The sequence below is a fragment of the Oryzias melastigma genome, linkage group LG14 (genome assembly GCF_002922805.2).
Source record: "Oryzias melastigma strain HK-1 linkage group LG14, ASM292280v2, whole genome shotgun sequence".
Taxonomy (NCBI): Eukaryota; Metazoa; Chordata; class Actinopteri; order Beloniformes; family Adrianichthyidae; genus Oryzias; species Oryzias melastigma.
Window position 1 is genome coordinate 27,264,863 of NC_050525.1, and position 15,909 is coordinate 27,280,771.

The 15,909-nt window shown below is 47.0% G+C and overlaps 1 protein-coding gene across 1 annotated transcript in view; it reads left to right on the plus strand.

Annotated features, from left to right (window-relative positions):
* The first annotated feature begins 4,646 nt into the window (after positions 1-4,646).
* Positions 4,647-15,909, plus strand: part of LOC112141341 (glutamate receptor 1) — a 52,211-nt gene continuing 40,948 nt past the window's right edge. The window contains exons 1-2 of the mRNA XM_024264457.2: positions 4,647-5,010; positions 9,158-9,292. Of these exons, the coding sequence (XP_024120225.1) occupies positions 4,911-5,010; positions 9,158-9,292 (235 nt within the window). The 5' untranslated portion in view covers positions 4,647-4,910. The remainder of the gene's footprint in view (positions 5,011-9,157; positions 9,293-15,909) is intronic.

Below are 15,909 nucleotides of genomic sequence, written 5' to 3' on the forward strand. Positions count from 1 at the left end.
TGGATTTTATGAAAGTGGATCTAGTGAAGATGGATCTAATGAAATTGGATCTAATGAAAGTGGATCTAATGAAGGTGGATCTAATGAAGGTTGATCTGATGAAAATTGATCTAATGAAAGTGGATCTAATGAAGGTGGATCTAATGAAAATGGATCTATGGAGGTAGATCTAATGAAAGTGGATCTAATGAAGGTGAATCTAATGAAATTGGATCTAATGAAAATAGATTTATGGAGGTAGATCTAATGAAAGTGGATCATGAAGGTGGATTAATGAAAGTGTATCTAATAAAAACAGATCTAATAAAGGCAGACCTGATGAATGTTGATCTAATGAAAGTGGATCACATGAAGGTAGATCTGATGAAAGTGGATTTTAATGAAAGTGGATCTGATGAAGGTGGATCCAATGAAGGTGAATCTAAAGAAAACCAATCTACTAAAAGTGGATCACATAAAGGTGGATCTAATGAAAGTGGATTTTATGAAAGTGGATCTAATGAACATGGATCTAGTGAAATTGGATCTAATGAAAGTGGATCTAATGAAGATGGATCTGTAGAAATTGGATCTAATGAAAGTGGATATAATGAAGGTGGATCTGATGAAGGTGGATCTAATGAAAGTTGATTTAATGAAGGTGGATCTAATGAAAGTGGATCTAATGAAAGTAGATCTAATGAAAGTGGATCTAATGACAATGGATGTAATGAATGTGAATCTAAAGAAAACGGAACTAATGAAAGGGGATCTGATGAAGGTGGATCTAATGAAGATGGATCTAATGAAAATTGATCTAATGAAAGTGGATCTGATTAATGCAGATCTTATGAAAGTGGATCTGATGAAAGTGAATCTGATGAAAGTGGATCTGATGAAGGTGTATCTAATGAAAGTGGATCTGATGAAAGTGAATCTGATGAAAGTGGATCTGATGAAGGTGGACTTCATTTTTATGAACGCCTTGTGAAGTTCTTTCTGAAAGCATTTTGTGCCATTAGTGCTTCTGCACAAACTGCTGTCATAAACACTCCAGCGAGTGGAGTGGACTCGGACCTGTGAGAGTGCGACCCACTTAAGCTCAGTGACAGGCTGAATCCATTCAAGGTCATGAGTTCATGAATAAAACATCTTAATGCTGCACATGTCTCCATGTTCTCTGGAACGTTTGTTATTAGAGCCAACACCTGGAACCAGGAAAGTCCACAAACTTTCTGACACATTTACACTTCGTTTCCTGTTCATATTTTCAGCACAAAGAATCAAACATTGAAATCAGAAACCTTGAACTTCGGGAGGTACTGCTGTGCATGCTGTGTTTTTGCAAACTCGCCTCCATATAAGAAAATCTGTCGGTTGCTGCACCGGTTCATTGTGGTGAAAAGAGAGCTGAACCAGAAACCAAAGCTCTCGATTTACTGGTCGATCTTCGTTTCAGTACTCATCTATGGTCATGAGGAAACTTGCGGTGAACCAAAGCTCTTGATTTAGTGGTCGATCTTCGTTCCAGCACTCATCTATGGTCACGAGGAAACTCGCAGTGAACCAAAGCTCTTGATTTAGTGGTCGATCTTCGTTCCAGCACTCATCTATGGTCACGAGGAAACTCGCGGTGAACCAAAGCTCAGTCCGAGACCTGACCCTGGACCGTGGCTTCCTGGACCCTCTCCATCTGTTGGAGGGATCCTGGAGTTCTCTGGCAAGACCACGACATCACATCTGAGCCTGGGGGTGTCCACGTCACTCTTCTTAGGTGGAATGGAGCAGCACCTGCCTTGCTCCCTACTGGACTTAGGGGGGGGTCTCTGTTGGTTTGGCTCAATGCTATGCCCCTTGGTGGCGCATGAGAAGAAAAGAAAATAAAGTGTGCAAGTTAATGGTAATCGTGGTTCCAAGTTTTGCGGTGATGATGGTCGATTCCATCGGAGATCTCCTGAAGCAGCAGCTGAAGAAAAACCAGAGAATAGCCGAGTAGGATGAAGCTGAAGCTTCACTGGCGGGTGATGACTGACGCAGAGCGGCGTCTCAGAGCGGCGTCTCTCAGTGATGTAACGAGCTGAGAGCTGCAGACACTCCACGCTCCCCCAGGCAGAAACAGAGGAGGAGAAATACAGGCAGGAGACTAAAGAGGGAGGGGCCGACACTCAGTCAGAGGTCAGAGAAGGATCGTGGACATGAGAAGGGAATGGAGGACGTAATGACTAGGACCTGCTGGGACGTGTTTCCCAGTGTGGAAGTGAGACTGAGCAGCTGAACGCACCTGGAGCACAATGAAGAAGTACTCAGCACAGGTGGATGAAGGTAGAGTGGAGGGAGAGGTGAAGGAGCAGGAGTGGACCATGAGAATACCTGTTACCGTGTGCCTCTCTGAAATCTTTTCTGTCTGGTTCAAATTCCTCCTCCTCCTCCTGCTGCTCCTCTCTCTAAAAAAAGGCATCAAACCTTCCCAGAGTTCGTGGATTTCTGGCTTCACTGGTGGGATTTAAAACGCTGAAGCTTCAGAGCTTCAGGTCAGAAAGGTTTCAGAAGTGTGCTGGATGAAATGTCTTCAGGTGAATCAAACACCTGCTGTACACACAGGTGAGCTGAGGTTTGGATCTGCTATTGATATTATTAGCTGACCTATGAAGGAACCGCATGGTGAGCGTCTGAACTCTCATGAAAGGCAGGACCCCCCCACCCCCCGGTGAAGCACATTTATCTCATGTGGATGGAGATGTAGAGGACGATGTAAAAGAGCAAAAATATCTACAGGGAGGGGGTTAGGAGGGGAGGAGTCTGGCTGTAACCGTCTGATCAGAACTTCAAGGTTCTGATGGAACGAAACCTGCAGGACAGGAGAGCGTTCATGAGTGTGAAGGTTTCTCCACCACCGTGTGTTTGTCATACCTGAGTCAGGTGATGAGTGTCTGGAACACCTGCAAACTCATTCTCTGTACCCCCCCAATGTGTTTCTTTACGAAGAGGTTTGGTTAGGAAGAGTTAGGAAAAAAGGTTTGTATGAGTAAACTCCTGCTGTGTCTCACATTACTCTATTATTACAGTAACATCCGTCCACCACTAGAGGGCCTCAGCTCCGCTCGTTTGCCCATCTGTAGACCCCCCCCACCCGACCCCCACACCCCCAACACTGGAACGCTCACTTCCACATGTGCGCTCTCATTCTGGGCCAACGTGCACGTTCCTGTGCATCCAGCTGTGTGGCACAATGCCTGCATCATTTATTCATCCCCCCCCATCCTCAGTGGAAAGCTTTGTGAGCCTCCAGGCCGGGGGGCGGAGTGGGGGCGGAGGGGGCATAAAATTTTGATCTGAAAGATTAAAATGAATGAGAACAAGTGAGGCGTTTATCCACTTACAAGAGATTACACTTAAAACAACCGGGGTGGTGGGGGGGGGGTCTTCTATGAATGACTTCATGTGGGAAAAACTGCAGAGAGAATCTGTGCAGGTGAAACATTCAGGTGTGACATGTCAGCTGACAGGCGGAGTGACGAGATGCACAATCAAACAGGCGGAGCCACGTGGAACAAAATAAAAGGGGCGGAGCTATGGAGAACACAATCAAAGAGGCGGAGTCACGAGAAGCACAATCAAAGAGGCGGAGCCATGGGGAACACAATCAAAAAGGCGGAGCCACAAGAAACACAATCAAAGAGGTGGAGCCACAAGAAACAAAATCAAAGAGGCGGAGCCACGGGGAACACAATCAAAGAGGCGGAGCCACAAGAAACAAAATCAAAGAGGCGGAGCCACAGAGAACACAATCAAAGAGGTGGAGCCACAAGAAACAAAATCAAAGAGGCGGAGCCACAGAGAACACAATAAAAGAGGTGGAGCCACGGGGAACACAATCAAAGAGGCGGAGCCACAGAGAACACTATCAAAGAGGCGGAGCCACAAGAAACACAATCAAAGAGGCGGAGCCACAGAGAACACAATCAAAGAGGTGGAGCCACGGGGAACACAATCAAAGAGGCGGAGCCACAAGAAACAAAATCAAAGAGGCGGAGCCACAGAGAACACAATAAAAGAGGTGGAGCCACGGAGAACACTATCAAAGAGGCGGAGCCACAGAGAATACAATCAAAGAGGCGGAGCCACGTAGAACACAATCAAAGAGGCGGAGCCACGGAGAACACAATCAAAGAGGCGGACGTCGGAAGTCATCATCACTGCTCACCAACAGGAAGTCTTTAACCAAAGTTTGTCTGAGGATCAGAAAGATCTGGTCTGTTCCAGTCCCCCCACAGACCACTGAGCCCACAACAGCTGATCTGATGATCCTGAATTCTCATCAGAACTTAGAAGTTGTGCAGAATCAGAATCAGAGTTTTCTCCAGAAGTTCTGCAGGATTCAAGATCAGAGTCTAGATTTAGTCTTCATGTTGTTTTGATAAAGACAGCTGATGCGTTCAGGGACGTCTTTCCTTTCCTGTTTGGGTTTTTGGAGGTGGAAGAAACTCCTCTGGTTCTCCTCTAGTCCTCTTCTGTTTCTCCTCTGGTCCTCATCTAGTCCTCCTGTTTCTCCTCTGGTCCTTATCTAGTCCTCCTGTTCTCCCCTGGTTATCCTCTGGAGATGCTGGGAGTCAAAGTTTTAATCTTTCCTCCCTTTCGCGTTTAAAATCAGAAGGCTGTTAACGCATCACTGCTGGGGGCGCGGGAGGAGGCTCAGAGAGGAGGCTCAGAGAGGAGGTACAGAGAGGAGGTGCAGAGAGGAGGCTCAGAGAGGAGGCACAGAGAGGAGGTGCAGAGAGGAGGCGCGGCTCGCAGTTGAAGGAGGATGTTCGGTGCGGGGGCAGACTGACGGGGCCACAGCTGAGCAGAAGCTGCTGGCGGATGTGCGCGCGCGGCCGGCCTGCGGCGTGGACGGGATCGGCTGATTCGTTTCATCTGCTGCTGGAGGAAACATGCGGGGCTTCCCGGCACGCGCGGCGCCGCCGCTCCCGCCACTGCTGCTGCTGCTCGGGCTTTGCAGCGGAACAAGTTTCCCGGGAAACGTCAACATAGGTGAGTGGGGGTCCGGGCTCATGCCGGACTCCGCGGTCCGTTCTGGTCCAGAACTTACTGAAGTGTCCGGGCTGCCCCGCGTAAAAAGGCGCGTTCCAGTTCCAGTTCGGTTCCGCTGAGATCCATTTATGGAGAACATCTCCGTTCAGCTTCAGAGGTTCCAGACCTGACCGGTCACGTGACCGGTCATTTCTAAAGTCAGGAAGATCCGCGCGCTGGCGGGAATTCGGACCTCTGATGGTCACACCGCAAACATGCGGGATTTTAACCCGAAATGAGCTGATGGGATATTTTATCATTTCAGTTTTTAATACAGATCCAAGTCTGATCAGAACCAGAACCAGAGAACTCAATATGTTTCTGATGGGGGGAGTTTCATCAAAAGTTTGGAGCGTCAGAGGAACGACACACGGAGCAGAACCGGGTCAGAACCAGAACGTAACAGAACTTAATAAAAGTTCTGAAGGGATCCAGACTGAAGCTGATCTGAATTTCTGAAGAAATATGGTTGGATTTGACTCACACACGCACACGCACGTGCACACAGCGTGAATGACGCTGATTGAACTCTAATGAGGACATACGTGGGAAATAACGGGATCTTCTGATCTGAGTAACTGAAGGTTGTTCTTAATGAAACCATTAAGAATCATTTTCATCTCGGAACAGAACCGAACAGAACTCCGGCCTGCAGCATTCTACCACGATCAGGTGGATGTCTGGAACAGGACCACGTCGGGGGCGTGGCCTGAGAGCCGCTCCAGCATGGATGGTCAAAGCTTTCGTTCAGTCTTCAGAGTGTGACCGGAAACGTGCACAGACACGCGCACTGCCGCGGGCCTGTGCTGTGTCAGCTTCATCCTTTTGATGGAAGAAGCTTCCGGTTCCTGAGAGTCCAGATATGTTTGAGTTCTGAAGCGTCTATGATCTTTTCTCTTTGGTTCTGATGTTCTCTCTCCCGGTTCCAGCTTCCTCTCCTTCTTCCTCTCTCGGTTTTCTGAGCAGCTTTTGCTGGTTTCAGTTTCAGGTTTTCCAAACTGCAGATCAGATACTGAACAGAAAAACATTGAAGGTTTGAAATAGAAGAGGCGAGTTTAGAGGATTAAGGTGGAGGTTGACACTCTGAAATGATTCAGCGCAGGAATCACGAGGCTGCGTTCACACCGGCCTCGATGACGCGTCCAGCGACCATGCACGCGCAGTGGTTAGCACTCCACCCTCACAGCAGGAAAGGTCCGGTTCAAGTCCCTGCTGGACCAGAACCAGAATCACCCACTGTGTGGAGTTTGCATGTTCTCCCCATGCATGTGTGGGTTTTCTCTGGTTCCTCCCATCGTCCAAAAACAAGATTCATTGGTTCATTGTTACCATAGACGCTTTTCACGGTGACGTCAGACAAAATGGCGACAGGCATGCATTCGCATTTAGAAGGCAAAGCTGATGGCTGAACGCTGTTTGACACAATTTAACATAAATAATAAAAGGTAATCTAACCAGTTTCAACAGAAAAATGTACAATAATTATTTTATAAATGTCCCGCTGGACTGTATTTCCATTTCCTGTCTTGGATCGTTCACAAATCTAAATACAAATTTGAGTAATCCTTCAATATTTGATGTTTTATTGAAAATATCGACCTTTTATTTGAGTAAATATTATTCGGTTCTATTTTGGCCGATGTTATTTCTACACATTTTTAGTGCGATCAGCACAAAGCAGATAGAAATTCATGTTGTTCACATTTAAAACCTTCAGCAAAGACAAACATCTCTGCATGTCTGCACGGATTTGAATCTCTTCCCAGGATAACATGTTTCTATGGGATAGTAAAGGGGATAATTGTAAAAACAGGAATGGTTTGGTTAGTTAAAATGTTCAGATCAGCTATTGAGCCATGTAGTTTCAGATTTCCAAATAAATTAAAAAAACAAAAAAAATCTATGGATGAATGTATTTTATGACATTACATGGAAATGGTCAATTTCATATTTTTGGCAACAGTTTCAATTAATTTGATCATTTTTAACCTTTCTTTTCCTGCAGATCAGCTCACTGACCGCAGTAGAAAACATCACAACAGGAATAAGTTTGACTTTAATGTCAGACACGCTGGAATTGTCTGACATTTGATCTGTTTACAGGATTATGTGAGAATGGACATTTATGAAACTTTTACCTGGTGAGAGAAGATCTTCTGCTCCACGTCTCAGAACCAAAGCTAATGCTAGTGTTAGCATTAGCACAGATTAAAATAATAAAATCACAATTACCTTCATAATCAAACCAGCAGCATTCAGTGAAGTTCTTGTAACCTTCGTCTAACTTTAACTGGGTTATTCCATCCATCCATTTTCCTGACTGCTTTTTCCCTTTCGGGGTCGCGGGGGTGCCGGAGCCTATCCCGGCTGCTGATGGGCGAAGGCGGGGTACACCCCGGACAGGTCTGTCACAGGACCTCAATCACACACACATCCACTCTCACATTCACACCTAGAGGCAATTTAGAGTCACCAATGAACCTATGAAGCATGTTTTTGGACGGTGGGAGGAAGCCAGAGTCCCCGGTGAAAACCCACGCATGCACGGGGAGAACATGCAAACTCCACACAGAAAGGTCCCAGCCGGGATTCGAACCGGGGCCTTCTCGCTGTGAGGCAAGAGCGCTAACCACTGCGCCACCGTGCAGCCCTTAACTGGGTTATCAGAGAGAAATAATCAACGACTCCTTTAATATCATCCATGTAATGTGGGGGAAGCAGCTGCAGCATTCTGCAGGATTACTGACATTTGTTCTTTGATTTGAACGATCTAAGAGGGGAAAACGAATACAACCAGGTAGGACATTTACACAATAAATATAGAACAAATTTCAGTTACAATTGGTTAGGTTAACCTATATTATTGATGTAAAATAGCTTTAAACCTCGTTCAGCTGTTAGCTTTGCAGTTCTAAACAATACAAGCCGGAAGCGAGTCTGCCCTGATGTGTGAGGTGAAAAAAGTCTATTGTCTCATGGATGGATGGATGATGGATGGATGGATGGATAAATGGATGATGGATGGTGGATGGATGGATGGATAAATGGATGATGGATGGATGGTGGATGGATGGATGGATGATGGATGGATGGATGGATGGATGGATGATGAATGGATGGATGGATGATGGATGGATGGATGGATGATGAATGGAGGATGGATGGATGGATGGATGGATGAGTGATGGATGATGGATGGATGGATGGATGATGGATGGATGGATGGATGAGTGATGGATGGATGGATGGATGGATGATGAATGGATGGATGGATGATGGATGGAGGACGGATGGATGGATGATGAATGGAGGATGGATGGATGGATGGATGAGTGATGGATGGATGGATGGATGGATGATGGATGGATGGAGGACGGATGGATGATGGATGGATGGATGATGGATGGATGGATGGATGGAGGACGGATGGATGGATGGATGGAGGACGGATGGATGGATGGATGAATGATGGATGGATGGATGGATGGATAAGTGGATGGATGGATAATGGATGGATGAATGATGGATGAATGATGGATGGATGATGGATGGATGATGGATGGATGGATAAGTGGATGACAGATGCAAGACACTGAACCCCACATTGCTCCAGGAGGTTATAGGCTGGCTTGAGAGTAAGGGGGCGGAGCCACCATCAGTATGTGATGCCTTTTACCATTTATAACCGTGACTGACTGCTTCAGGTGAACACGTCCTTCATCATGACCTGATGAAGACGTTCATTCATCAGTGCAGCTGAATGTCGTGTCTGGACCTGTTCTCCCTCCTGACAGATGTTTGCTCACCTGTTCTCCCTCCTGACAGATGTTTGCTCACCTGTTCTCCCTCCTGACAGATGTTTGCTCACCTGTTCTCCCTCCTGACAGATGTTTGCTCACCTGGTCTTCCTCCTGACAGATGTTTGCTCACGTGTTGTTCCTCCTGACAGATGTTTGCTCACCTGGTCTTCCTCCTGACAGATGTTTGCTCCCGTTCTCAATCCTGACAGGTGTTTGCTCACCTGTTCTTCCTCCTCACAGGTGTTTGCTCACCTGTTAGTATCTCGGGGAATCTCTTTGACGTCCGACTCGTCTCTTCTCGTCAACAGGAGGCCTTTTCCCCACCGGCTCGCACGAGTACGAGGTGTTTCGCTTCGCTCTGTCGCAGCATCAGGACGTCTCCAAGCTGGTGCCTCAGGTGGACATGGTGGACACTGGCAGCAGCTTCGCCATGACCTACGCCTGTAAGTCCAGATCCGGTCTGGAGGACCGCCGCGAGGATCTGCTCTGTTCGTTGTTTATAAAAGTCTGATGTGAGCGTCTGAGTTTTCATGGATTCTCGTGACACGTTGAAGCTCACAGGTTAGCTCTGAAGGAAACGCTGATGAAGCTGCTGCTGCTTTCAGGTGTGTGTGACACAAAGGTGTGTTCCTGTGTGTGTTCCTGCGTGTGCTCACATGCTGTCAGCAGAAGTCGTCATGTTCTCCAGGACAGTGTGATTGTTCTGACAGCAGATGGTGATGCGGGAGGCTGCTGGCTCGCCATCCACAGACCTGTAGCGCCGTCTGTCACACTGCCAGCCGGCGCAGCGACAGATGACGAGCATCCAGGAGACAGAGAGCGCAGACAGGTATTCTCAGTGTCTGCGCAGGCTCTGCAGCTGGGGGGGGGGCATAGACAGCGTCAGAAACAGTTTTTCTGTCGAGCTGTGGTCAGTCTGAGGAGGAGTCGCAGTGTTAGCGGTGAGTTCAGGAACAGCCGAACATTTCATCTGTTGATGGTTTGGAACATGAAAGCTCATCCAGAGCTCAGCTGAGGCTCTTCTGCCTGGGGGAGGACGTCTGCTGGGTGATGCACCAGCTCTGCTGCTGCTCTCATGACAGCAGGAACCGGAGCAGAGATGATGTTCAGAATAATACAACTGCAGTTCACACACTTCTGCATACAAACCCACACATGAAGAGCCATTCATTCTGTCACGCATACTATTAGTGCAAAGGTGAGCCAACACCTGTGCTCAGGTGAGTGTTTAAGCTTAAGCCAGACAGGCTTCACCCCACCGCCCACCTCCACCCTGGAATGAACACCCAAGAGAACCGGGGGTCCCGGAGGAGTGTTGGAAACAAGAGTCGACCAGGCTCTACAACTGATTCAGTTTTTGGACAGGTCCAGTTCTGGAGAACAAGGACCAGAACCGGCACCACTGAGACCTGGACACCCCCAGGATGGAGTTTGATCCCATGTTCATCAAACTCATCCAGCAGGACACTCGGAGCAGAGAGTTCAAAGACTCCAGACCGCCAAAATAAAACTTCATTTGATGTCATCGTATGTTGTTAATTTCATACAAGTCTGTCGTCTAAGTCGTCCACATCAGTCTGAACGTTTCACATGGAGCAGAAATCCTGAGAGCTTCAGCAGCTGGTCTGCATCGTCATGAACATTCCTGACACTGATGGCAGAAACACGACCTGAAACACGTCAGACTGGGACCTGTGAGTATATAAAGAAAGAACGGCGTGTGGATCCTCTGGTGGAGATCTTCATGAAGGATCTCCCTCCACCGCGAATCCGTTCTGCAGCTTTCAGGCGTTTCCAGGCTAAAGGGGGTCAATGGAGGCAGACAGCAGAAGTGAAGGGAACCCGGGGGAGACGAGCTCTAAATGCAGACGGTCTCTGGAGAGACGTCGGTTGGTGTGGACGACCACATCCGGATGATGTTAACGTCACACACACACTAACACACCCCACACACACACACACAAAGCAGTCCTGATCCTGCACATGTAGAAACTCAGATGAGATATATCCATATTTCAGGCCTCTCTTCTAAAAGACTTCCAGCTGCTTTTACTACTTCTACTGCTTTTTACTGCTGAGGTCCAGCCGTCCTTCTGTCATGTGACCAGAGACTGGTACCAATCCTGGCAGAACCACAGGTCCGACCTTCATGTCTGCTCTGCTGGTTTGGATTCAGTCCGTCTTCATTTATGTTCACATCAGGCGTGGCGCCTTCAAGAACGAGGGGGGGGGGTCTTAAAGGAGCTGTAACACCGATAGACTCGTGGATTTCGGAGAGGGTACACAGCTGGACAATATACTGCGTTGTCAGTGACGTGCGGTTCACGGATGACCTCATCAGTCAGATTTACAAACAGCAGCTGATTCACCGTTTCAGTGAAAAAAGCTGAAATGTGCTTAAATTTTTCTTCCATTTAAAACTGTAGCATAGAAAAAAATCCCCAACCTTGTTCTTATTGAGTTACTTTCACTTCTAAATGAAGTCTGTGCGCTGCTCCTTCAGTAATCAAAAGGGGTGTGGCTTCAATGTGTTGCATGTAGGGGGCCCCTCCCTCACAGAAACAGTGAGAAACAATCAGGCAGCAAATCTGCGACTTTAAAGTCTGTTTTTCAGAGCTGTTCCTCCTTCTCCTCAGCCTCTCAGAGAAACTCCTGCAGGAGCTCTCACTGCTCTTCAGACGCTGCTGAGCGCCAGCTGCAGGCTCCGCCCCCTTCCGTCTGCTTTGCATTTCACACATGGACGAGCTGAGAGGCAAACAGACAGCCGGACGGCGAATCAGCCAGAAAACTGACAAGAAAGTTTCAGGAGGAAAAATTCTGTTTTAGTTTGACCCATAGAAAGCCATGATGACATCAGCAAATATCAGACACGGGTTCTGTGGTCCACATGCTTTTATTTTGAAGGAGAGGTGGGTCCTGTGGACCACATGCTTTTATTTTGAAGGAGAAGTGGGTCCTGTGGTCCACATGATTTTATTTTGAAGGAAAAATGGGTTCTGTGGTCCACATGCTTTTATTTTGAAGGAGAAGTGGGTCCTGTGGTCCACATCCTTTTATTTTGAAGGAGAAGTGGGTCCTGTGGTCCACATGCTTTTATTTTGAAGGAGAAGTGGGTCCTGTGGTCCACATGCTTTTATTTTGAAGGAGAAATGAGTTCTGTGGTCCATATACTTTTATTTTGAAGGAGAAGTGGGTCCTGTGGTCCACATACTTTTATTTTGAAGGAGAAGTGGGTCCCGTGGCCCACATCCTTTTATTTTGAAGGAGAAGTGGGTCCTGTGGTCCACATGCTTTTATTTTGAAGGAGAAATGAGTTCTGTGGTCCACATACTTTTATTTTGAAGGAGAAGTGGGTCCTGTGGTCCACATCCTTTTATTTTGAAGGAGAAGTGGGTTCTTCCTGTGGGTTCATTTCTCCTGTGTTTGCTCACTGAAGTATGCATGTGTGTGTGCACGTTTGCTCGTTTGTGAATAAGTTTGTGTGTGAATGACCGAGTTTGTGTGCAGGTGTGTGTCTACATGTTGGTCTATGTGTGTGTTGAGTCTGTGTCGTCTGCGTTTTTGTCGTGTGTTCTGTTTGTTTTTTGTGTTGGTTTGTGTTGAGTTTGAGTGCATGTTATGTGTCTTTGTGTGTTTGTGTGTCTTTGAGAGTGTGTGTGAGTTTTTTGTGTTTATGAGTGTGTTGTATGTTAGTGTGTGTTGAATTACTGGTCTTTGAATATGTGTGCGTGTGCGTGTGTTGTGTTTGGAGAGTGTGTACATCCTGATCTTAAAATTGTGTAGTAGTCTCATGATTGTGTTGTGTGTTGTGTAGCAGTCTGGTTGTGTTTCCTCACAACAACACAGTGTTGCTGAATTCTCTTCCGCTGACAGCGTTTTCTTCCAGAACGCTGATCGTTGCTCTGAACTGCTGAGGCTGTGGTAACCATGGCGACGCAGAGAAAGGCTGTACAGTAGAGGCCGTGCAGCTGTGCAGAGAGGCGATGATGCAGACAAACCTGGATTTTTCTGCTGTAATAAACACATCCGCTCACAAAGAAACACAAACAATGTCAGCCGCTCCGGCAGAGCGACGCGGCGCTCAGCGGGCCGGGCCGCCTGCGCTGAGGCGAACGGAAAAGGACGCGTGAGAATGGAAAGAGTAATGCAGCAGAAATGAATCGGGATGAGTTCTGCAGAGAAAAACAGGAGAAGAAAGCTGCAGAATGAAAGGAGAGGAGGAAGACGAGCGCACAAACACCGGAACACCTGCACGAGGACACACCTGCACGAGGACACACCTTCATGAGGACACACCTGTACGAGGACACACCTTCATGAGGACACACCTGCACAAGGACACACCTGTACGAGGACACACCTTCATGAGGACACACCTTCATGAGGACACACCTGCACGAGGACACACCTTCATGAGGACACACCTTCATGAGGACACACCTGCACGAGGACACACCTTCATGAGGACACACCTGTATGAGGAAACACCTTCATGAGGACACACCTGCACGAGGACACACCTTCATGAGGACACACCCTCCAACTCCTGCAGTCAGAGATGCAGCAGAATTTTTTTCTTTCAGAGCAGAAAATGAAACCAAAACTCAAGAGATTTGTTGAGAACATCGTTTTTATTTATTAAGAGTTTCAACAATGAAAAACTTAAAAAGAACAATTTACATTAAAAGCTAAACATAATAAAACTGTTGAAAATACGTGTAATAAGTTTATAAAATATAGTAAAAACTTGAAAATAAAATAACAGCTAGATCTCATGTGTAACTGACAGCTTGTCTATAAAAATGATTCTTAAGACGAGTTTTAAAGACTCTTGTCTAATCTTTAGCAGCAAAGCGTTCCAGAGCTTCATCGCAGACAGGAAAGGCTGCCCCCCCCACACTTCCTGTTTGACCTCGGTACCTCCAGGAGAAGCTGATCAGCTGACCGGAGACGGCGGGCTGGAGATGTGTTCTCTCTAACTCCGATCAGGACATGAACCAGCTGCAGCTCTGAGAGGGCGACTGGCTGACCCCGAGGTAATCCAGGCGCGGATGACCGTCTCAAAGTGTCGTTGGGATAAAAACGGTTTCATCTTCATCGGCCGCCTCAGCTGGAAGAAGATGCTCTTTACCACGGATGTGAGAGTCCAGATCCAAATCCAGTTTCAATCAGACTGTTGAACATGTGGAGCCAAAGACCCAAACCCACCTTAGAGGGTGAAAGGAGCCGCTTGGACTGAGGACCATCTGATCTCTGATGTCATGGAGACAAGACAGGAGTGACAGAGGAACCGCTCTGCTGAATGGGAACATAGAACGGACTATCATCGGCATCACGTCAGGAGGTACAAGGAAACAGAAGAGGTCCTGAAATTGAGCCCTGAAGAACTCCACAAGCCAGAGAAACTTTAGCAGATGTGATTCCAGATTAACTCACACTCACGCTTCTGTCTGCTAGATAAGATCTGACCCAGTCCAGAGCAGTACCGCACATCCTACCACCTCACTGAGCCTGGACAGTAAAATCTTCAGGTCTGCTGAATCCAGCAGATCAGATAATTCCAGCAGGACAAGGATCACATGAGCTATGTGTCTATGGCTGTGTCTGAATCCCCATCCTGATCCCTAACTACCAATAACTCTATACTGCAGGACTTAGTGGTCTGGATTTGAACTCTTAACACCTGAGGTGTCGTCTGTGACGCTTTTCTGCTTCAGAATCTGCTGGAATTATCAAGTTAACGATTAAAGAATTACAGTAAATCCGAGAACATAAACATTGGAGCTCGGGTGTTAAAGGGTTAAAGGCAATTCATGTCCACTACTGAATTTGACATCACTGACTTCACAAAGTGAATCAAAGCGAACATTTCACGACGTCTATTTGTGACTCTACTGTGTTCTGATGATGAAAATGTGGACAGTTTATTTAAATAATTATCTTGAAACACTTTTTTTCTTTTGGAAAAAATGTTCAACTGCCATGCTGTAATGAAGGAGCTGAGGTGAGTGGATTGAATCTAATAGCAATAGCAACACAGGTAAGGACAAGGCAGAACGTAGTCAGGAGACAGGCCCGGGTCAAACACTGGAGCGAGCCGGGAGACGAGAAAACAGGCGAGAGTCAAACACAGGCAGGCAAACCTCAGAGTGCTCAGAATGAACGTACAGAGTAACTAGACTTCGCAGGGGGCAGAGTGAGGAGCAGGAATACTGATGATGATGACCAACAGCTGTGGTGACAGGAAAATGGTGGCTAATGCATGATGGGAATTGGAGTACAAGAGGATGGCAGATGCAGTTAGTACTCAGGTGAGGGCTCCCTCTGGTGGTTGGAGGAGGACATGACTGGCTGGCTCCTGACAAATGTATTGTGGTCTATATTTGCGAATGAAGAGAGCATCAATGCGCACTAGTTACTAGATTGTAGATTTGGACAGTTCTTCAAAATGGTGAACACTATATAGTGAGTAGGGAAGGAATTCGGACGCAGACGTGGTTTTCTGCATGTTACGGCCCAGGTGTGTCCGGCACTCTTTGTGTCTGTTAGTGTGCTTGAGTTTGGAGTGATTGAGTTAAGAGTGAATGAGTTTCTGTGGGTGGCGGAGCAGAGGGAGAGCAGCAGCTGATTGAGGACCCGCCCACCCACACCTGGACCTCATGATGAGACGGTCAGTGGATCAGAAGATCCTTCACCTGTTTCAAAGAGCTGTGTTCCCACTGTTTGGGCAGCTTTTGTAACAACCTTGATGGCGGTCAGCTTGCCCCTGGTGTGAGACTCCAACTTCAAGTTCCTGTCCTCTCTATTGTGGACTTTGGGGGTGGAGCTTGAGTTGTGAGTTTGTGTCAGAAACCTTGGTGAACGTTTGTTCTTGAGGTAAATCTGTTTAAGACCTGGTGGGTCTGATTTTGTGACTCAAGTGGAGATGTCTTCTGTTGTGGTGTGATGTACAGTAATCCCACTTGTTAACTTTCTTTGTGGAAACCCATTTGAGCTCATTTGCAGTAACAGCAAATTAAAAAGCTGCACACTACTGTTCTCCATTGTGAGTTTTCTTATT